Source organism: Mytilus californianus, unplaced genomic scaffold, assembly GCF_021869535.1.
Source record: "Mytilus californianus isolate M0D057914Y unplaced genomic scaffold, xbMytCali1.0.p SCAF_8, whole genome shotgun sequence".
Taxonomy (NCBI): domain Eukaryota; kingdom Metazoa; phylum Mollusca; class Bivalvia; order Mytilida; family Mytilidae; genus Mytilus; species Mytilus californianus.
Genome location: NW_026262734.1, coordinates 25861508 through 25884758, shown reverse-complemented (window position 1 = coordinate 25884758; position 23251 = coordinate 25861508). Strand labels below are relative to the sequence as shown.

The window sequence follows — 23251 nt, the reverse complement described above, 5'->3', positions numbered from 1 at the left end:
TTTTAGAAGGTTCTGAATGAATTCTGCTTCATACGAGTACAAAAACAAATCGACCAGTAGGGGTGCACAATTAGTTCCCATTGGAATACTTACTGTCTGTTGAAATATAAATCCTCCAAACTCAACAAATATATTGTCGATCAAAAAGTCCTGCATTTTGATAATATCATCTTCAGTATATTTTCTGGTAGATTCAGTGTGGTTTTTCACAAAATATGAATTATTGTAACCCAAAACCTTCCATCAATTGATTTTAATATTCATGTCAAGATACATGATAATTTTGTTAATGCGTTCTTATTTATTGTAAATTTATGAACAGACGGACAAACCGACGGACGAAATTAGGGAACGCCAGCAATAATTGTTTTGGTGGCTTTGACACTATTTTCCAGGTGTTCGCCGATAATGATATATCCAAACTTGAAAAATCTAATGAAAATTCCTTGATACCTTCAATTTCTGTGCATTCAAATCTGTAAAATGTTAAAATCTTTTGAAACACCAAAGTTTTGCTACTAGTGATATATGGTTTAGCCAGATTAAGCTACACTGTTTGAGGATGTTTTTAATTATCGTCAACTTCATTATTGACTTGAAGCAGTACTATTTGTTGTAGTAATAATAGTAGTAGTACTACAAATAAACTAATAGTTCAGAAATATTTTTGATCAAATCTGCCACTAAGCTTTAATGAACTTACCAATTTATATTAGTTATAACCGATCCGAAAAGTTTCACTACCGCTTTACGAGGTCTCGGGTTCTCTTTTGATATCAAACTGACCCTAGGGCTTTGATGCTTTCATATATTTCACCGCGCTAATATACTGTTGAACAGAGTACAAATAAAATTCATATTTTCAAAACTGTATGTGAATTATTTTTTTTATATATATATCGTGCATATTAATGATCACGCTTAAATGTTTGGTTTTTAATTTCCAGCAGTTTACACAATTCATATAGTTTTAATTTTCTATGTCTATGAAATTATACTCAATTGATATAAAGTATTACAATTTTCAATGATTCCTGCTAAACGACATTTGAACGGCTATGGTATTATGATTACAAGAAGGATAACTTAAATCATCAATAAACTCTTTTGTAATCAACATGGCAGCTTTAGACTGCAGTGGTAATCTCCTTTGTTCATTCATGACGCAGTTACAATCGTGGAATGTATAATATATGAACCCTTGTGATGATTTAATAACTAGGAAAATATTGCATTGTTTCTCTTTATGTCTAATTGTCTGAATATTGTGTTAACATACTGGTACATGTGTACTTAATAAACATTCATCCATATTATACGACAAAAATGGTGCAAAGTGTACCTTGTAAATTATTTTATTTGTAGAATAACACTTAACATACTTATACGTACGTAAGTGCACGAAAGATATTTTATTTGTTTTACTTCTTGAATTACTACAAATATAATGCATCATATTTTCTGTGTATATTTAAAATCTGAAAATGTACTTATAGGACATAGAATTAGAATATATACATCTATTTGAAACATTTTAACCAGAAAACGGTCTACCACATTTAACAGATAGTCTTAATATCTTTTGTGGCAAATAACAAATACATCAAACCAATGTTGTTTTGTTTCCTAGAATTGGTGTACAACAACGAAACTCTCTGATATAAAGGTCCGATTTAGAAATGAACGATGCAGAGTACGTGGCACAAAATCCAGTTCATCATTTTATTTATGATTGATTTCATATAAAGATGATATTTCCATCTTGAACAAGCAAAGTAGCTTTTATGTTCGCTGGTCAGTTAGAATTCTAAATTTACAGCACATATTTAAATTTTCCTTCATAGGTTGGAACCGTTTAAGCTCTGAATTATTTCCATACGTTAAAAACTTTAGGTTAACAACTTCTAAATTTATTTTGATAGGAAAATAGACATCTCGATTATGTTTGTTTCTACAGTTATCGCTCTATATGTTTTATTTATTTTCTTTATGTAGGTCTTCGCCATAACTTAAGCCATCGTTTTAACTGCCAACATTTCTGTTTGTCAAAGCTTCTATCTAAGCAAAATGGCCATGCAATATATTTTCCATTATAGCTAGTTAATTCAAAAACAAGTAAAATTGTTCTTGTTGTAGATCAATTTCATTTCTTAACATTAATACATATATTGAAAAAAGAATAATCTAAAATTTTACAGAACATTATTTTTTCTGCAGAAAATATATATTCAAACAATGCACGTTTACGGCTTTTTTCATTTTTCTTCAAAAAAAGTAAAATAAGATATATTCCTAAACCATTATCGCGTTGTCATTTTGTTTTATGAATAGAAAATTAAAATGCTGATAAACTTCACATTAACTGTTTCAATTTTCAACTCAAAATAAATGACTCACAAGTACATCAGTTTTTCTATTTGTCAAGTTTTCAATAAAAATAATAAATGTTACAATAGAAAAATAAATATTACATCATGGGTTTTTTTCATTTTTCAAAAAAAGTACACATATATGAAAATATGCTCCTGTTTGGAGCATTTTCCATTTTTGAAATTGTTTGGCAAAATGAAAATTAATCGATGTGGATCATTTTGCATTATCTAATTTTAACAACGATAATGACAAATGTTTATAAACCATATTTTACGGAAGCTGTGGTTGAGTTACATAAGATATGTAGGGTTGTAACCCTACACGTCACACTAGGTAATATTACAAATAAACAGAAATTTAATATCCTAAATAATATGGTATTAGGGAATGATTTTCAGCCTGAAAAGGGAACAAAATGTTACACAGCTTTTCACATGAGTTCAGGCTCAGCAAGAAGTAGCTTGTCTGTCAATATCTAACATTGTTCCAATATAAAACCATATTGAATTGCCTAACTTTGAATTGCAAGACAAGGTTCTACCATATTCCCCAATGGTTTCTAAGGATTGTCCTCAAAGCTACATAAGAAATTTGATGGAATTTTTTATATGACACGTAAAAATTATTGAGATATAGCAACAGCAAAAAGCGCAAAAGCTTGATAAATCCCAACATACTTAAACTCTATCATCGTCCAGGTGTTATACCACCAAAACATGTTACGTTACATCCTGTTTCATACGAAAAAGGGTTGAAAAAAAATTATCCATTGAATTTGACAGTTGACAGAAGATAGTCCTGCATGTCATAAACCTATATATCCTGTGTCTTTCTTGTTTGGTGTTTCTATTCAATATTATGGAAACTTGAGGTAACATGGTTACTCAAGCTTGTAAACAAGAATAAAAAGATGAAAGTTGGTTTACTTCCAGTGATGATTATTGTCTTACATGCAATGAAATATGTGAAATTTTCACTGTAGTACTACTGGACAGGATGAAACTTTTTTCATGCTAAGTATTTCTTTATTTGAAAGAAATATAAATTCTGCACAATTTTTGGTAAAATGCCAATGTAACAAAAACTAATAGGTGAGAACAATGGTGCTATAAAATCTCCAGATCAAAGACGAGACCTTGGTGCATCAGATGATGATGTTCCTCCTCAAGATCCAAATGCAATATGCATGGTGCTACCAAACGTTGAACAGACTCAAAAAATCAAAAACAACATGAAAAGCAACTTGTTAAAATTGCGGACAATGTTACACATGTTGATGCTCTATATAATGCATTATAAGACAATGGTCACAACAACTGTATGAGATCAGTAGCATTCTTTGGTCAGACAAACCAATGAATAATCATAATTTCTGATAAAATGGACTGGTAATACAGAAAAAAATGGAACCAAAAGAGCATATTCCTTCTGGCCTCGCCAGACACGTTGATTCCACCAGGACACAAACAGCCACAGGATATAAATGTCCAGTCGATAATTCACTATTTCAATAGTCATAAAACGTGTCTATCAAAATTTGCATCTTACGTTTACATTAAATAATACAAACTCTATTTTACAACACAGTCAAATCATACTGAGACATATTTTATAAGTTGAAATGCTTTTTGTTGTTGTTCTTTCAATCAATCAATGTTAGAATTGTCATTTTTTAATATAATACCCTTTTTTATGAAGCTTAAAGTCCTTATTGTTCTGTCTTAAAATATCGAGCCTATAATGAATCAGTATAAATCGACCGGTCATCGGTCATTTTCATGTCTATAACATATTGACTACTGTAAATTCGACCAATCACAGGTCAATTAATTTTAGAATATTTTTAATATACCTAACCGGTATATATGGACCAGTCATGGGTTATGGTCATTTTAACTAATCCCTGGTTGTTTTTATCTCGACCAGTCATGGGTCAATATTTTTGTTTTGTTCTCCTAACAAATCAGGGGTCATTCTCATTTCGACCAGTCTTAGGTTATTTTCTTTTTATAAATTGACATATTTGCCCATCGTCTACTACATTTTTACGTTGTTTTCTTTTGGCGCTTTAAGTTATGCCACATTTATATGGATTTTGCTGTTTTGCATTCACCAATTTGCGACAACGAGAGAAAGTATGTAGCACATACAGTATGGAGTTATTTTCATTTGGATTTCGATGATAGAGGGTTGCTGCTCACAAAGAAGCTTTTAAACCAAGAATTCCAAGAACTGGAATTGAAATCATCCCTTCAAAAATTGTACGGACGCCATCTCGGGTTGGAATATATGTTTCTCAGATGACGACGGATTAAAATTGTTCACATCGTCGCAACCACAATCTCATTTTCTTTTCCTTGACTCTGACTGATCATCGGATTTGTTCTTGCACGAAAAACAGGACAGGTGGAATATGATCTTTTTATATCTTTGAGAATTGATTTTCGACTTATGAGTTTGGATGTCCCTTTGGTATCTTTCGCCTCACTTTTGCACAAAAATTCTGACACCACACATTTCCAATTCTCAGGAAATAAAAGAGTGAACAACAGATCTCGTGTGATATTGTGCAATAGCATTGTAATATTCTCAATCATGAGATATCCTTACTATCTGCAGCACGGGCACATGTATCATCTAATGTAAATAACACTGTTGATACCATTCGCCAACTTGTTCCAAGAGAAAATCTACATACTGAATCAAAGAGACAAAGCTTAAGTTGTAATTAGTTCCATTTCAAAAATTGTATTTGGAACTGCCACAGTTAGAGATGTCAATCGTCTTGCACGCCATATGAACAATTTTTGTTCAAGACAAAGTCATAAATTACCCAAATCCATGGCTGATCATAATGAAATGCTCTCATCCTATATGTCTACGACAGACCAACGGTTTAGACACATTGTTTCAGAAATAAACTAATAATCTAGGAAGTGATATATGTTCATAGGTAACAGTTTACATCACTTCTTCTTATTTAACTTTAAAGTTTACAATTTTCAACTACATTAATGGAAAAAGGATAAATTTAATATCTTAATGACAAATTAATTGAAAAATAAATCTCTTGTTATTAACATTTAGGGATTTTTGTGTGTAAAAAGCGTTGTGTGTTATAAGTAACTTTTAAATGTCAACGTATTTTCACAAAGACGGACAATTGTGTCAACATAATACTTTTTTTTAATTAAAGATAGTGACAGCTGAACATGATCTGAAGCTTTTCTTGCGTAACAATAATTAATCCTCAGCCATTACAAAAATCGCTTATTCATACTAAAATTCAAGCGATATATTTTGAGTGTATATAAAGTTCGAATCCAGATAGTTCATTTTCACTATCATATGCGAGTATTACTATTTTAGAATAAAGGATGATGGGAAAAACTGTGTTTGTTTACGTTTCGAAAATACAAAATAATTGATTTGAATGTATTGTTTAAAACAATTTCATTAGAATATGACATTAAAATGAACAGTTATATGATTAAAGTAAAAAACATACAGTATTAAAGCAACAGAAACTAGAATAAAATTATTCAAAGCGATTCGTTTGACATTTGTTGCGATGCATTATCACTGAGTGTGAAATCATTTGTAATGTGGGTTTTTTTTTTTTTAGGTGCGATGGATTTTCATTGTGGTTTAATGTGATAATTGGACATGCAAAAACTGATTTGATCAATAAAATATTGATGATATTTACAATTTAAAATCCAGACTTATCGTACATGTTTAACCACCGTATAGTTTATTACGGACGTTGTGCGTTTTTGAGCGTTATTTAGACAACCTGAGAGAAGCCGATAAATGATATCAAAAATATTCTGAGTTATGAGTTATGAACACAGTTTGTATAAAAAAATATATTATACACGTTGTCTGCATGTTAAGTCCTCAATATTGATTAAGGAATTCGAATTTTAACTCGAACTGTACTTATTAAATGATAAATGCACGTATGTTTACAAATCTTCATCTTGGTAACAACAACTCGCTTACAAATGCTTCAAAAATGCAAACATTAAATAACTTAAATAAAATCGGATATATGTGCAGGTTAGTGAGCGTATCTTCCTCCAGAATATACCCCACATACCTAGTTCATTGTAATTATTATGATTGTCTAAAAACAAAAAGCCATAAGTTTATGAAATTGTTTATACTGTACCGTTCGTTGCGCGTTTTTGTAACAGTACTGTACCCTTCGTTGATAAAAATATCGATAAGAAAATATGTTGTCTCTTTTGAAATACTCATCTTATATTTTTTGTAACGATTTAACTTTTTGACATTTCTAACATTTCATATTGAAAATTAATGCACCTGAATTTTGTGTATGTTTAATGTGGGACCAAGTGGAGCCCACACATCAGGAGCACCTGATTGCAATCCAGTTTCTGAGAGATTTCGCAAAAATAACACTAAAAATCTAGTATTTTGATCTTGATGTAAAGGTCGCACGAAGGTCATAATGATATGCAACACTTCGTCCTGAGTTTGCTATTAGTGTTAGGGATTCGAAAATATTTGGGACTAGAAAATCCATGAGTGCAACGTATTTTTACGACGAATTTTGCTTTAAAAATTTCGGTACTTGATTAAACAAGCTTTGAAAAATTGTCAACCAGTATTATTATGTTATGTACATATTTTTAACATATTGACTGGCTTTGAGTTGTCACAATGCGCAACAAACAGTGCAAAGATTTGCAATGAACGGTACCAAACAAAAACACTATTATAGAGACAACGAAACATGACGAAATTAGGAGTTTGACCTTAAAACAAGTTTCTGTGTAACACAACCTCGAATTATCTTCAAATAAAAGCATGGTATGTTGACTCGAAAACTCAATGTGACCGTGTGTTTAATGATTTTTGTAGTTGTTTAAATTAATAATGGGTGTTCTTGTTTAAAAAAAACAATGATGTCAGGAGGCAGAAAACTGTGTGTTCCTAAACATGTTATACCTACTGTTACGGCCATAAGTCTATGAAGAAAACAATTTAAACATTCTATCTATCAACTTCGCAGCAACATCAAAAATCAACTGTACGGTGGAGATACGAGTGATATAGAACAATTAAAACTAGTAACACTAAACAGTTCTCAATATGTCATTGTAATTTTCAAAATTGCGTATTCCTTTTATGTCCGATATACGCACTGATTAGGTTTCATCGATATGTGATGTATAGCTCCTTAGATTTAAACATAATCTGATATGAAAACGTAAACGTCAATCAACATGATCAAGCGTTAAATGTAGGTCGTTGTATGAACGCTCTTTATTATCCAGGATGCATTCATTAATGACGGTTCATTATTATGTGATGTATAGTATACTAAATATAGACCGAAACCAAAAACGTAAGCATAGTTTTCAGTGGCCGTCAATGTGCTTAACTATGCAAGGTATCAGTTTTCAATGATGAAATGTCAATGGAATGGATACAATTAACCCATCATGTATATCCTGATGAACTATTAAAAAAACAGACTTGAATATTTTTAGCAATAAATGCTCTTATTTTTACGGAATTTATTATTGTAATTCATCAGACTTTCACTCACAAAGTAAGCATTATCAAATCCTTCTGACTTTATTTAGTTTGTCAGTGAGTCGGCTGAACTAACACTCTAGTTGGTAGTTGAGGAAAACGATAAAGATTCCTACTGTGAAAATGCACCACATATACAATAGAAATTAATCATCCCTACAGTGAAAACGGAAGTCTTATATCATTATCTGACAATAAACACGAATCGCATAACGAAAGCAGCATAGCGGATCTAACTCCATTTCAGCAAACTGAAAAACAAAACCTGTTTAAAGTTATACAACATTAATGAATAAATTAAAAGGTATATATTTTCTGAAAATAAAACTTTAATGCTGCTTTTTTAATGTCATGCACGCTCTGTTCGTGAAATATTATTGATATTTACTTATTTGTGTAACTATTTCACACCTTGATTGCTGTATGTGCGATATAAACCCGCCTGCATCTCTTGCCTATATCACAATTTTATTAAAACAGTCCATTCGATATATTGTTTATTATTTTATTCCAAAATCATACATTTTTCGGCCGTTTATTTATCATTCTACATTAGAAATGTATGGCATATACAGTGAAAATGGTATTTTAGTATCCGCACTTTATATACACTGTATTTTTGTGATCTCATATGGCATGAGGACTATAAATGGGTCTCAACTTTTTCAATCTTTGTCAAATCAAGTAATAATCCTATATTGTACCTCACCTGGAAATATAGTCACATGACTTTCGTATGTTTTGTGGCATTCATAGTCATTTGCAAAGTGACCGTCAATTGATAAACTTGATTATTTTTATCGTCTGTCTTTCTTCAGGTGAGTTTAAATATTGCAATAGTTCATTAGAAGGGCGTTAACTACGAATTAGACAAAATAAAAAAAATGAATTATATTTTTTTTTCGTTTCAAACATTTATAATAAAAGAATATGGAAATAATATGTCGCTTTGATAATAATAATACTTTATTTCTAAAGCAAGTAGAGCTTATAAGATATATACAATGTTTGACAAATTAGTTATACATGCACCTTCGAGAAGTCAATGTCGTTCAATTTCGTTAAAATAAGCTTGAAAGAACATAGCTGAGATGTTATTGACTTGCAAGTCAATCATTCAACTCATTTAAATCCCTATTCATGCAACATTTTGATTTTACCTTTAGTTGAGATTGTGCACATGTGTTCATTATGTGGTTCATTCATTAAAAAGAAAAGAATGTCAACAATGAAAAGTGAAACAAGGGAGCCACCGTGAATAACCATTTTGTTGACTGATCCGGCCTACAAAAAATTAATCTAATAAAAGTAAAACGATAACTTACATATATCTTTAACCTATAACATGAAATCCAGCAGACTTAGAATAATCCTATCGCATGTGCTTGCTGCCTATTTTCATTTGTATTCATGACCGTCTGCAATCTTCGGATGTCATTTCGGTTGATAGTTGGTGGTGTCTGGTCTAAAATACGTACGAAATATTGTTACATTGTAGACGGTCCATGCATTGCTAATTATTTCTTTTGGACTTTATGTAATTAAGATATACGTTGTAAAATTTTATAAATAAATTATGCGATTTTGGTCACACCGGTGTAAACGAACTTGACAGCTGATGATCCTTTAATATTTTAAGTGTAAAGTTAGATTATATTACATTCAGTAAAATTTAATATCGTAAATCTTTCAGAAATTTTTATAAACTTATTTCATTTCTGAAGTTAAGAGAGTCAATTCATTGTTTGACTCTCTAAAATAATACAAGTAGCGCGGCATTGTCGCATACTCAAATTAACATTAAGTGTGCAACGTTCAAATATTCAAAAGATTCCACAAGTTATAAAGTATTTTGCACTTTTTTTATTAGTCAAAGTTAGACTTTTAAATGTAAAATCAAATGAAGCATATACATAGGAATGCAATCATAACATGAGTGTAATGATGGTTCTAGTTCAACATTTCAAAGAATTTATTTGTCTTAGTTAAGCAAGGCTATTTTTTTTGTACATTTATAAATCTATTTATCGGTACTCTGCCACAATATATTATAACGGTTATACGTCTTGTCAAATAAACTCATCATAGACTATAGAGTTATCTCTCATATGAAAGCAGTGTTTTCAAAGTTATATTGTACCATATCAACTCACATTGGCGCAGTCATTTATGAAGGGACCATGACATAGAGATAAAAATAGCTGGTTGTCTGTGATTGGTTATTATATCATTTATATATTTTACTACTGGAAAACATTAAAGATATTGCTCCGTGTCAGTATTTTTCCCCCTAAAAAATGTGTTATTTAGGACCGGGTTTATCTTTATTTTGATCAAAATTTAGAAAAAAATTCTGCGAAATCGCTGGGTAAGGTAAAAAAATCCCTAAACATTCACGAAGAAAAGCCATGGGACCCTTTATATATAAGTTCGGCAAAATCATTAATAGATATCGCGGGCATATTAACAATGTATGAAACGGCTATATAATTTTCGTATTATAGAGCAAAAATGGTCAGTTTTGGTTGATGCTGTCAAATAGTTTTATTATAAAAACCATCCTGAGATATGAAAAGTACTTTAACTACTGATTGTTTGTAATGATTCGGTATTTTGAATAAAAAAGGAAAATGCTGGCACATAAATTGACTCAGACAACTTTTTGTAGTCAGAATGTACTAATATTGCTGTCATTTGTATTATTTGTTTGTGTCTGTTCAGAATTTTATATATAAAAAGGAAATGAGGGCATTTTAAATTGATGCAGACAAAATTGTGTAGTCATTGTGTTCAAACATTGCTGTCATTTGTATTATAAAGTCCATTCTGAGTTAACTAATTTATTGATTTATGGTGCGGCTATATAATTTTCATAATACAAACATTTTAACAACTGTACAACAATATTTGTTTCATTTATCATGTTTATTTTATATAATCAAAGTTCCTTGCGTTTATGACATGGTTAATCAATGTTATCAATGTTATAGAATTCTATGCGACTGTCATACAAGTGAGAGGTTTAGCTAGCTATACAACTAGGTTTAATCCACCATTTTCAACATAAGGAAATGCCTGTACCAAGTCAGGAATATGACAGTTGTTTTCCATTCGTTTGATGTGTTTGAGCTTTTGATTTTGCCATTTGATACAAAGTTGAATACCAAAATACCGAACTCCAAGGGACATCATCAAAACACATCAAACGAATGGAAAACAACTGCTATATTCCTATCTTGGTACAGGCATTTCCTCATGTACAAAATGGTGGATTAAACCTGGTTTTATAGCTAGCTAAATCTATCACTTGTATGACAGTCGCATAGAATTCCATTATATTGACAACAATGTGTGAGCAAAACAAACAGACATACTAGGTAAAATTGTCAAAATTGGCGTAGAGCAGTCAAATTGTGTTATAATCTTAATCACTATAAAAATGAATAACTATTTCAACAAAGAAAAACAAAATGGCATATATTGTTTTTATTGGTATAAATATTGATTTTGTTATCAGTAAATTAAAATCATACTAAATAGTTTTCTTATACACATATGCACTTTAACGGAACTACGATTTGTCGCTAGCTTTATTCTGGCATTGCACAAGGTCATTTTTTTCTCTTACTTTTAATGACGTCTTTACACCAAATCCATTGGATGTTGGATGTGTACTGATTGATATTTTAGTCTTAGATACATGATTTTTTTTTATTATTTGTTATTGGCTTTGCACTAGCTGTCAGTAACTGAGAGTACTCTCAGATCTGTACTTAGTGTCCTTTTTGTTGTAAGTGATGAGGAATGGATAAATACCCTGCGACGTCCGGTCTGTATTTTTGTTTTGTTCTGTTTTGTATCAATCTGATGAGTTAAGCCTTTTTCAACAGTATAGTTTGTTCTTATGTTGCTGTCCCAGGTTAAGGGAGGGTTGAGGGCTCACAAACTTGTTTAACCCCACCACATTCTGTGTGTGACTGTTTCAAGTAAGATGCCTGTAGTTCAGTGGTTGTCGTTGGTTCATGTCGGTCATATTTTTTTGTTCGTAAATTGTTTTGTTATAAATTTGGCCGTTGGTTTTCTCAATTGAATTGTTTCATATATCTTATGTCGGGGCCTTTTATAGCCGACTATACGATATGGATTGTTCTCATTGTTGAAGGCCGTACGGTTGCCTGTTATGCTTACATCTACTTCATGAACTTTGGGGGATAGTTGTCTCATTGGCAATCGTACCTAATCTCCTTATTTTTATATATAAATAGACACTATATTGACAAAGTACATAAGCAAAAATGAAAGACAAGAATACAAAAAATGACCATGGCATAATAATGCAATGGTAGGATGTATAAATACCAAGCCACGCCAAAGGTATATTACTAAATATGGAGTAAATAAACAGTAAAGGTTAAAAATATACAAAGACAAATAAAAACACTATTACACGTAATTAAGATGATAAACAACGTCAGAACCTAGAATCTATACTTAAAGACCATAATGTACTATTTGTGAAGTTGATACAGAATATTTATCAACAAGGTCTTGGTATCTTCCGATGAACTTTTTTAGAAAAAGAACTTTCCGTTTTGAATTTTCTTTGGAGTTCGGTATTTTTGCTATTTTACTTTTAATCTGATATCTAAGTGTATAGGCTTACAAATGTACTCGGCTTGATACATTTTAAAACGGATAACAGCTTATACATTTTATATAAATTATAAATGACTTGAATAATTTCATATTCATTGAAATATAAAATGAATATTACAATGCGTTAGCTGTTTGATTTTTACTGGGTAACCAATATCGTTTTCAATTTGTTTAAAGCAAGATCACCCACAAATTTGTATTCCAAACAAAGTTATATGCGTACTGTGTTGTTTATATCAAGAAACAAAGATAACTCAAACTATTTTATCAGTCGATGTAAAGCGGTCTTGGTCACAAGTAAACTAAGTGATGAGCAGACCGGCCATAAGTTAACTTTAGACCAGGTCTGGCTTAATAGTCAATATCGAGGTCAACTTATTGCAGAACTGAATTCGAAGTTAACTGCAGCAGCGGACCTGTCTAAAGTTAACTTTTTCGGAAGTCATAAAAACAGTCCTAGGACCAAGTCTTCTTTTTAATTTGACTTGATTTTGGTCCTAGGACCGATCAAAGCAGTCCTAAACCTGTCGGTGGTTTAATTTTGTCCTGTCAAAATGACTGGTTATCAAGTTAACTTGGTGAACAGGTTAGGACTGCACCGATCTATAGCTGGGATTTTTTTCATAATTTGAGTGAAAAGTGATTAAGTTTTTGTCAGAATTTGTAAGCTGTATAACAAGAGATACACTACTAAATAGAACGCAAACACAACAGTAATTAACCAGTCTGGATTTAATCAAGGACGGAATGAATATGAATAATTCGCTAGTTGATATTCTTCAGTTCAAAGCTGACATTTCTTACGTTTTTTTAATATCAAGTTGACAGTTAGATCTTAAAAAAACAGGAAATTCTAACTTGGAATTTTTAAAATGTTAAGTTTGAACTGATAAATATTAACTTGAATATGAGAAATGTCAGCCGCAAACTGAGAAATGTCAACTTGTAAATTAGAAATATCAACTTTGAACTGAGAAATGTCAACTTGGAACTGTGAAATGGCAACTTGTAAATTAGAAACGTCAACTTGAAACTGAGAAATTGATAGTAGGAGAAGCTTACTCTGTTGACGCAAAAGGTCTTCGTTTTGGAGTTCTAACGATTCCCTCAGTTTTTGTTTGTTACCTTGATTTGTCTCTTCTAAATGGATTTGCAAGTTTTGAGCATGAGTAAAGTACTGTCGTATTAATGAATGTCAAATTGAAACTGAGAAACGTCAGCTTGGAACTGAGAAATGTTAAGTTCTAAAAAAAATAACATGTTTATCGGTCTTTTGTATAATATACATCCTTATATCGATGTACCTGTATGGGAAATAACCATCAACTTAACATTTCAAATCGGTAAAAAAAGATTTTTTTGACAAGAATTGATGCACAGCAACACACCTCTGTCATAAAAGTTTGTTTTCGTAGTGATTGATAGAAAGAAATTATTACAAAATCCGGTTCACAAGTGCATATATAAACGAATAAATAATTCAAACAAAGAAACATTTCCCTATTCAATAACCTAAGGTAAGGTAAACGTTGTGTTTCACTGTTTTATCAGAATTTTGTTTCCATCTTTTTTAATATATGACCTGTATGATATGAGTTGTATTTCACTGTTAAAACCTGTTCAAATTCCAAAAATTATAACTTGTCCCATTCTCATCTTGTCCCTACAGTTATATCATCATTTTCTAAAGCAATGCTTCAAGCATAAACGAATAACTCCTTATATTTGCAATGTGTAAAAAATTGTTAAAAAAAACATTTATTACACATCTGACAAAAAATTTGAAATTTCATCTGTGTCCTTTTTAGTATTGATTTCTGTTCATAAATTTTATATAAAAATTATGCCATGTCGATAAGATATTCAAATCTTTAGCGTTTTTGTTGGTTCTTGTCTCGTGGATTTGATATACTCACCTTACATCTGCTTTTGTTTCATTGTATTCGCCTCTTTGATTTACAAAATTTGAACATCGTTGAACTACTGTCGCTTTAATTTACCCATTTCGTAACGGTGCCGGTGAGATGGTTATATTTTGTACTTACAATTCAATTGCATTATATATATTGTGCATTGTTGATATATCATGTGTCAATCACAGAAAACTAAAATCGTCTTCTAGTCTACTGTAAACAACAAACATCATTGCTAACCGAAATATAATCGTTTTTGTCTTTATTATATTTTCAAACGTTTCTGATGTTATTGATTACGTCTTTGTAAAACATGTTTTATGAGACGTATATAATTTCAAATGACAGTTATATATCGAACAACATACATTGGTCTTTATTTCAGAATAACCATGAAGCTAACGATAGTGACCATCGTTTGTGTTGGGCTGATAAATATCATTTCAGAGGCCTATGGATGTACGTGTCTTCCTGGAACAGATCAAGAAAGGTTCTGTACCGCTACATTTGGTAATATCCGTATTTATTTGCAGATATTAAAGAGATCTCTCATTTTTCACATATATTGCATATCTATAAATTATAGGACACTAAGTGCAAATAATAAGTTGGAAAATCTATAATACTTAATTGTCTATTTCTAATATAAAGGTCGTCTTAAACATTATACTTACTGCATGTACACTGCATCACCACAGGATGAAGATATCTCGAAAACTATTATATCGGGGTATTTTTTTTTTTTATTTATTTCGGGACAAACCAGTAAGGTTTACATTAGATTAATTCGGTTATTCTGCTTAAGTACCTCATGGTCATAACTATCCTAATGTTTCATCGTATTCATGCTTTCCCCGAGTTTCAATTGTCTAGGTTTGAGCGTTCCTGTTGAAAGTAAATTCAGGCAAGCGCTTCGGAGGCACGAGGTAATTTAAGATAATTTAAGTGTGTTTTTTTTTAAATATACATCCATTTTTACTGTTTCACCATCAATCAAATTTGGAGCTAGCATTTACAAAGATACTCAAACTCACTGTAGCTTTCCAATACAAAGCATGTAATATGCACCTTTTCCGTACGGATATCAAAATTGGGCAAACCTTTGGCATTTAATTTGTATTTTACTTCATGTGGGGGTAAAGCACTCCTGACATAATCGATCAATGAGTTTCAATGAGTTTCCTAAACACGAAATGCAACAACCACATTATGATAATATGTCAAGGCAGTTGAAATGTGTGTTTTATAATAAACCGTCTTTAATCCAATTAATAATGTGCATCATATTAAATGATACAGTTTCGATATTATTTGTCCTTATGTTTTTACTACAGGTGCTGTTTTTCTAATTTTGAATTACGTTCTTGATAATGATAATTATTACAATTTTGTTCTTTAATTAATTTACCTTAAATTCCATGTTTAGTTGAGTTACCACTTTCTTGTTATGAAAATTAAACAGAAAAAAATATAGAAAAATTTGCAAAGCAATGCTTTATCTATATTCAACGGTAATCCTATTTTAAAAAAAAACAAACCGTTAAGCTGCCTTGTATTCGTTACCGTTTCAATTACTTCCATGCAGTTTTATCTATTTTCAAACAATACAGGTTTTGGCCGCCATTATTTAATAAGTTATGATTATATTTTAAAGCTTCACGAGGAAGAGTTACAGGAACTAGGGATCTCAAAGGAGGTCAAATTGAATACACAGTGGAAGTGAATTATAATTTTAAGGTAGTATATAATACGATTATTAAAATATTCTTAACAGTTGGATTAGAGGGGTTTTAATTAATGTATATTCCATGCAGAAGAAGATTTATAAGGCAATTGTTTGGTTAAAAGAATTTGTAAATGAAAATGATTATCAATCATTCAATGTATATCCTCAAAATGTTCACAAGACATCGTCTGTAAAATATCAGTTTCTACATCTTTCAATTCATACATATTTTATTTTACCTATTTGAAAAGGTATAACAAAACTGTCGAACTTCAAATTCAAAAAAGGAAAATACACAAAAACTGACAAAATCAAACGCTATCAATCAACGGAACAAACAAAAAAACAACTGCCATTTTCCTGACTTGGTACAAGCATTTTCAAAAGAAAATGGTAGGTTAAAACCTGGTTTCATAGCTAGCTAAACCTCCCACTTGTATGGCAGTTGTGTATAGTTCCGTTATATTGACAAAATTAGGTGAGCATCCCAAACAGACATACTAGTTTAATGCGACAATAAGACATACAACACAACTGACTACAAACTTTAAACTAACATACAAATAAATCTAACAGGGACGCATAAAAAAACATATTGTGATTGAAGAACATACCGTACATACTATTCATTTTCTCGATAAAGTAGAAATTAAGTTCCAATCTGCCTAAGAATCAGGCAGTGGTGATAACATGACAAACAAAAACCCACTCAAGTTGACATTAATTTATGTTCAAATTGGAAAATGGTGCACGAATATAACATTTGTTTCCTTTTCCTCTTCTGGTAATTCAAGATATAAATTGGTTGAAATGCACAAGAAATTTACAGTTGCGGGGAGCTAACTCCGTAATTTGATATCATATCGTTATCTAGAGATTTCTCGAATTAATAGACAGGCAGAAACGAAAGACTTACCATTTCTAACTCAGGATGAGAGTAACTTCAAAATAGTAGGGTTAGGTCAAAACCCAACTTTAACCTGCGCTGTAAATGAGTTCCAATTTAAAATAATCTCATACTAAAAGACTTACGCATTGCGTCACATACTGAGTAACCCAAATAATACTCAGGTGGATAGTTGATTCATTGGAAATCTCTTCACATCTCTTTTTTTTATTCTGTGTATTAATACATACATTTTTGGTAAACCCCAATAGACTCAATATATTGAGACGCACACTCACATGTGTTTGTTTACGGGAGAAAAACGTGTATACTTAACTTAAATTAAAACATTTGGTGTTTTAATCAAAATGTTTTCCTGATTATTTAACATTGGTTAACTAATCGATTTCTATGTTGTGTTGTGTGAACTGTTGTTTGACTGTTTGTCTTTTTCTTTTTTAGCCTTGGCGTTGTCAGTTTATTTTCGACTTATTTGGTCGTCCCTTTGGTATCCTTCGCCTCTTCTTTTTTTTTTTTGCCTCTTACATGTAAGTTGTTGATTTTGAGCTGAGTGCAGGGTTCCAAACACCCTTTTTGGGATATCAAGCAATTCATACGTGCCATGCCACCCTTTTCTTGTATTAAAACCCGTTAAGATATCTATTTTCTTCTAAACGGTCTAATAATATATGAGAAAAGAACTCAACTTCATTTTAAACAACTTCAACAAAAACTGATATAACATCAACGGAAACAACTTTACTGCATATATGCTTTTCAACAATTTATTTAGTCAAATGTATTGCAGCAAATTTCTATGACAGCAATATGCAATATTTAGCTAATACCAAAATACTCTAACTTGACACACACACAGTAGTTATCATATCGTTGAATTTAAAATGTTCTAGATATAAATCAATAGCAAAGACAGTGATGATCAGAAACAATTCGTATATAAGTTGAAAGAAAACATGCATACCAAATCGACTTTTTTAATATCTTATTTATGTTACAGATCAAGGTTCCAAATACACTTAAAGTTCGTGCTTACAGAAGTGCAGCTGCGTGTGGAGTCAATTTAGATAAAGGAGTTGAATATTTGATTTCAGGTAAGTAATTCGATAATATCCCTGCTCTAAGGAGGGGGTTATATGTTTTTTACCAACTCTGCCAATGACATGTTGATCTCATTTTCTACATGAACTTCAGATCAGACTAAGAGTTCCATGTAATGTTTCTCGTTAACATTTTGCTCACCGAATGCTTATAGCGGTAGTATAATAAGTCAGCAATTCCTTAAAGTGGATGTGATTATTGTCAAATATTTATTTGTGCACTTGCTTATACAATTTTCATTTGTGAGGATGCTTGTATGATTTTTTATAAGTTTTTATTAGCTTTGAACTAGCTTTTCGTAACTGCAAGTACTAAAAGATCTGTATTTAGTGTCTTTTTTTGTGGGGATGTATAAATATCTTGTCACGTCCATGCTGTTAGATGTATATCTGTTTTGTTTCGATCAGATGAGTTAAGCCCTTTTCTACTGATTTGTATAGTTTGTTTTTATGTTGTACTGTTACACCACTGTCCCAGGTTAGGGTTGCCGCGCCTTTAAACTAGTTTAACCCACCACATTCTGTATGTGCCTGTCTCAAGCCTGTAATTCATTTGTTGGCGTTTGTTGTTGTATATCATATTTGTTTTTCGTTCATTAATTTGTCCATAAATCAGGCCGTTAGTTTCCTCGTGTGAATTGTTTTTGTCATTTCGGGGCCTTTTATAGCTGAAAATGCGGTCTGGGTTTTAAACATTGTTGAACACCGTACGATGACCTATCGTTGTTATTTTCTGTGTCATTTTGTCTCTTGTGGAGAGTTGTCTCATTGGCATCATACCACATCTTCTTATTTCTATATTTATATAGGTAATGGACCTGTGCTATGTTGTTGATATTTATACAGTGTAAACTATGAAAACTATGACAATATCGAAAATAAAGGTCATGACTCTCATCTTATATATGAACCTCATCAACATTACAAAATCGTTAATCATCATAGAATAGCTCAGTAATGTGGGTAACTAGTTTGACTGTCGCGTCGTTGTAAGATGAGACAATAACCTACACATATGGTACAGTTTTTCTTGTGTTTTAAGGACAACAGTTATTTCACATAGCCTGGACAATTCATTTATCTATTTTCGTTAGGTTTGTATCAAGTATTTTCCTTCTCCATGTCTTAGATCACAACAATAATCACAAAAAGCATGACAAAATGTATAACAGTTTAAACAAAAAGCCAAACGGCCTGATTTATGCCTAAACAATAAACTCTATTTACTGAGTAGGGGGATTAAACGTCTCCATTCTGAACGGACGTGGCTGCGTACTTGTACATGTTTTACATCCCGCAGAACCAAACAGACGCCCCACTTTGGCAAGGGTTTTACAGCCAGGTCGAAAGAAAACGAAGAGTGACTATATTTCTATTACCCAACCAACTTTCGGGGACTGGGGGACCAATATCATGTGCAATGTCACGATATAAATGTCAAGTGTGTATATTAAATTAAAGTGTTTCATTACTTAATTTCTAAATTGAAAGCATGTAAAATCATTTAATACTAAAATGAAGGTAGAACCAAAGACTTACTGCAATGATGACGGGGCCAATAAGGGGGAGGGTTCACAAAAGGATGTATGAACTCTTTATATATACTAAAAAGATATTAGTCGATACATAAAGCAAGCAGAGTATACGATCAATGATCAATCAATTAGTTGTTGTATATGAGTTGATGTGTGTGCTTCATGCTTATCTGACGAGTCCAGTCATTTCCAACTGATTTTTACAGTTATTCATATTGGCTGTGCTGTTACAAAGTGTAAGGGGTGACTTGGGCGCTTATAATCTTGTTTAACCCTATCACATTCTATATCCAAGTCAGGAGCCTATTGCAAGTTAGAGGTTGTCTTTGGTTGCTTTATCTCGATCATATTTATTTTTTGCAAATTGATTGTCATAAATAAGACCCATGATTTTTCTCTTTGAATTGTTTAACATTTGTTCATGTCGAGGTCTTTAACAGCTTACTATTCGTTATTGGTTTTGATCTATGTTAATGACCTTCGGTGACCTATAGCTGCTCAAATGTGCGTCATTTTAATCTATGGCTAGTTGTCTTATTGAACATCATACCACATCTCCTTATTTTATATTGTAATCACGAATGGCTCCGGAACATGTTACAGAGGTTGTTGCCAAGCATTTGTTTCAGGTTTAACAATATGCTTAACATATAAAAATACAGAACAATTGTAACAAGAAAGATAATCTTGATCGGAGTTAGGAGAGCGATTTTAAACGAATTGAGGTGTGTATTTATCAAACATAAGAAAAACACGGCGGAACAAGTAACATAAATGTATAATTGCATAATGTGTTCATATTTCAGGAACTGTTACTAAGAACAGATATGGAGTAACATACCGAACAAATAGTTGCCTGTGGAATCAGAGATGGCAGAATATTAAGTCTGATACACGACGAAAGCTATTAAGTGGACAATTTAATAATTGTTAGTCATAAAGACGTTATAAGTGGTTTCTGTCTAATGCTATAATAACATATAACACAAAGTCAGGCCAAATAAAAGAATTATTCAAAAAAGTGTTCATTTGTGATAAAATCAATGATTTTACGGTAAGTATTATTTGTCAAATGTATGTTACCGGTTGGATTCTTCAAGTCATTTGATTGGATATAGCAGGTTACTCCGATAATTCGTAGACTATTATTTTCTGAATGATCTAAGTTGTTCATTTACAGTAATCAATTTAGCTTCTTCCACATAAAAAAAATATCCGGTATATTTATAATTTAAAAATGAACATTCAAATTATAGTTCCGGTCAAATTTGATAACTGTATTTACACTGATTCCAAAACAAATCGTTTTTATATAACTCGCCTGAAATAAGGGAGATAATTAGCTATTTACGATTTTAAAAGGCCACTTCTGGTCTCAATTTCTCGGTTTATGGATGCCAACTAAAAACATATATGGTTTCCGGGTACTAAAAAATTGTAAAATTGGCTACCTCCGGTTTACTCAAAGTCACTTCTGGTTAACATTTTTCAATATAAAAAAGAAGATGTGGTATGATTGTCAATGAGACAACTCTTCACAAGAGACCAAATGATACAGAAATAAACAACAATAGGTCATTGTACGGCCTTCAACATTGAGCAAAGCCCATACCGTATAGTCAGCTATTAAAGCTATGTAAAACAATTCAAACGAGAAAACTAACGGCCTAATTTATTAACAAAAAACAAATATGTAACATAGCAATAAACGACAACCACTGGACTTGGAACAGACACAGACATACAGAATGTGGCAGGGTTAAACATGTTAGCGGGCGTCCAACCGTCCCCCTAACCTGGGACAGTGGTGAAACAGTACAACATAAGACCAAACTATAAAAATCAGTTGAAAAAGGCTTAACACATCAGATGGATACAAATAAAAATACATCTAACAAAAACACAGAGTGGACGTGGCCAGGTACTTGTACATCCTAACAGCCTAATAAAAAAAAACATGCATCAAAGACTAAATTATCAATCAGTACACATCCAACATCCAATGGATTTAGTGTAAAGACGTCATAAACAGTCAGAGAAAAACATGACCTTGTGCAATACCAAGATACAGGTATCGACAGATTGTAGAGCCATGAATGTGCATATGTATATAACAATAATATTTGATTTGCTTTTAATTTACTGATACAAAATCAATATTAATACCAATAAAAACAATATTCAAAGATCTAATGACAGTGTTGAATTGGTAACCTTTTAGAATAAGTTTATTTAAAGGATCGATAAGTTTACCAAGATCGTTTTTGAATTTCCGTGCACGGTAAACAACATCTCCGTATAAATGAGGATGTGCTCTCTCGTTTGAAATAAGTTTTCTACACGTACAACCAAACTTCAAAACCAAATCTTTATATCTATTGAAGAATTTAAGGTTTTAAGATATTTGTGGCAACGAACAGACACGCTATAGCGACCGAGTTGTGATATATAAACACTGTAATATGGTGCCAAAGAAACATCACCGTCCATTAAGGAAAATAAACAATACGGAACGAAAAATTGTCTCTTTTGTCGTAAATTCTAGTGTGGAGTTTCCCGTGTAAAACTGAAATATCTAAATCTAGGAACGGACAGTTTATACCGCAAGTTCATATGTGATCCAATATTTTCCAAAAAAACCAATTGACTTTATCATATATAATATTGAAGTAATTATCAATTAACCTTAGATTGAACTTATGACATTTCACTCCTATGTCATTGGATTGTTTTAGACCAAACGTATCTTTTATCTCATTTTGCAACAGAAGAAAAACATATAAGCACAACAAAATCAATAGTTTTTTTTTGTTTTTTTTTTTTTCACAGGTCGAAAGACCTAAGAACTGTAATTATGATAATATTATGAAAGTTATTTACGTATTTTGATCACAAAAACTAAAAAAATTGTTAACCTACAAACAAGTATAAATTTAATTAACCATATGGAACTACCAGTTGATTTTCCGTGGGAGGAAGGATTTTATACCTGCTGATAGTACGGCTAATCTATTTCTCTTGAAAACAAATCATTTTGAGCACATTACTATTAATTGCAAAGTTCTGCATTTTGTAGGAAAAATAACAATTTTCAAACGTTAGTACAACACCCGAATTTTCATTTCCCAAAATTTTTTTTTCCCACAAAGGGTGATGTCAAATAAAATTTTAAAACAAAAAACACCTTCGTTGGCGGGACTCTGATAATACAAAGTACAAAGACTATACGATTTAATGTTAAAATATGCATTGTTCATGCAACAACATGAAACTCAATATTTTTTCTTCTTTCATCCAAAGGGTTTGGTTTGAGGTACGGTTAGCGACAATCAGAGAAACATTATGCATCTTTTCATTTTATTTTACCCATTAATCGTCACGTGAAGCTTTTTGTTCAGTCTATTTGATTTTTATTTCATATTGTTCGTTCGATCTGGTAATGGTAAAACACAAAATTACAAAGACTAAACGATTCT

At 31.6% G+C, this 23251-nt stretch overlaps 1 protein-coding gene across 1 annotated transcript; it reads left to right on the top strand.

Moving 5' to 3' along the window:
• The first annotated feature begins 8648 nt into the window (after positions 1-8648).
• LOC127710582 (NTR domain-containing protein-like) lies at positions 8649-20778 on the top strand. Its single transcript, XM_052216531.1, has 5 exons — positions 8649-8759; positions 14896-15020; positions 16165-16247; positions 18141-18234; positions 20582-20778. Exons 2-5 carry the CDS (start codon positions 14903-14905, stop codon positions 20707-20709), a joined length of 423 nt encoding a protein of 140 aa, XP_052072491.1. The 5' UTR covers positions 8649-8759; positions 14896-14902; the 3' UTR covers positions 20710-20778.
• Positions 20779-23251: the final 2473 nt, after the last annotated feature.

Excerpts from the sequence above, each read along its gene's own strand:
- LOC127710582 (XM_052216531.1), top strand. The coding sequence starts at position 14,903 with ATGAAGCTAACGATAGTGACCATCGTTTGTGTTGGGCTGATAAATATC. Across the intron at positions 15,021-16,164 it reads GTTCTGTACCGCTACATTTG|CTTCACGAGGAAGAGTTACA; the intron begins GTAATATCCGTA and ends TATATTTTAAAG. Across the intron at positions 16,248-18,140 it reads AAGTGAATTATAATTTTAAG|ATCAAGGTTCCAAATACACT; the intron begins GTAGTATATAAT and ends TTTATGTTACAG.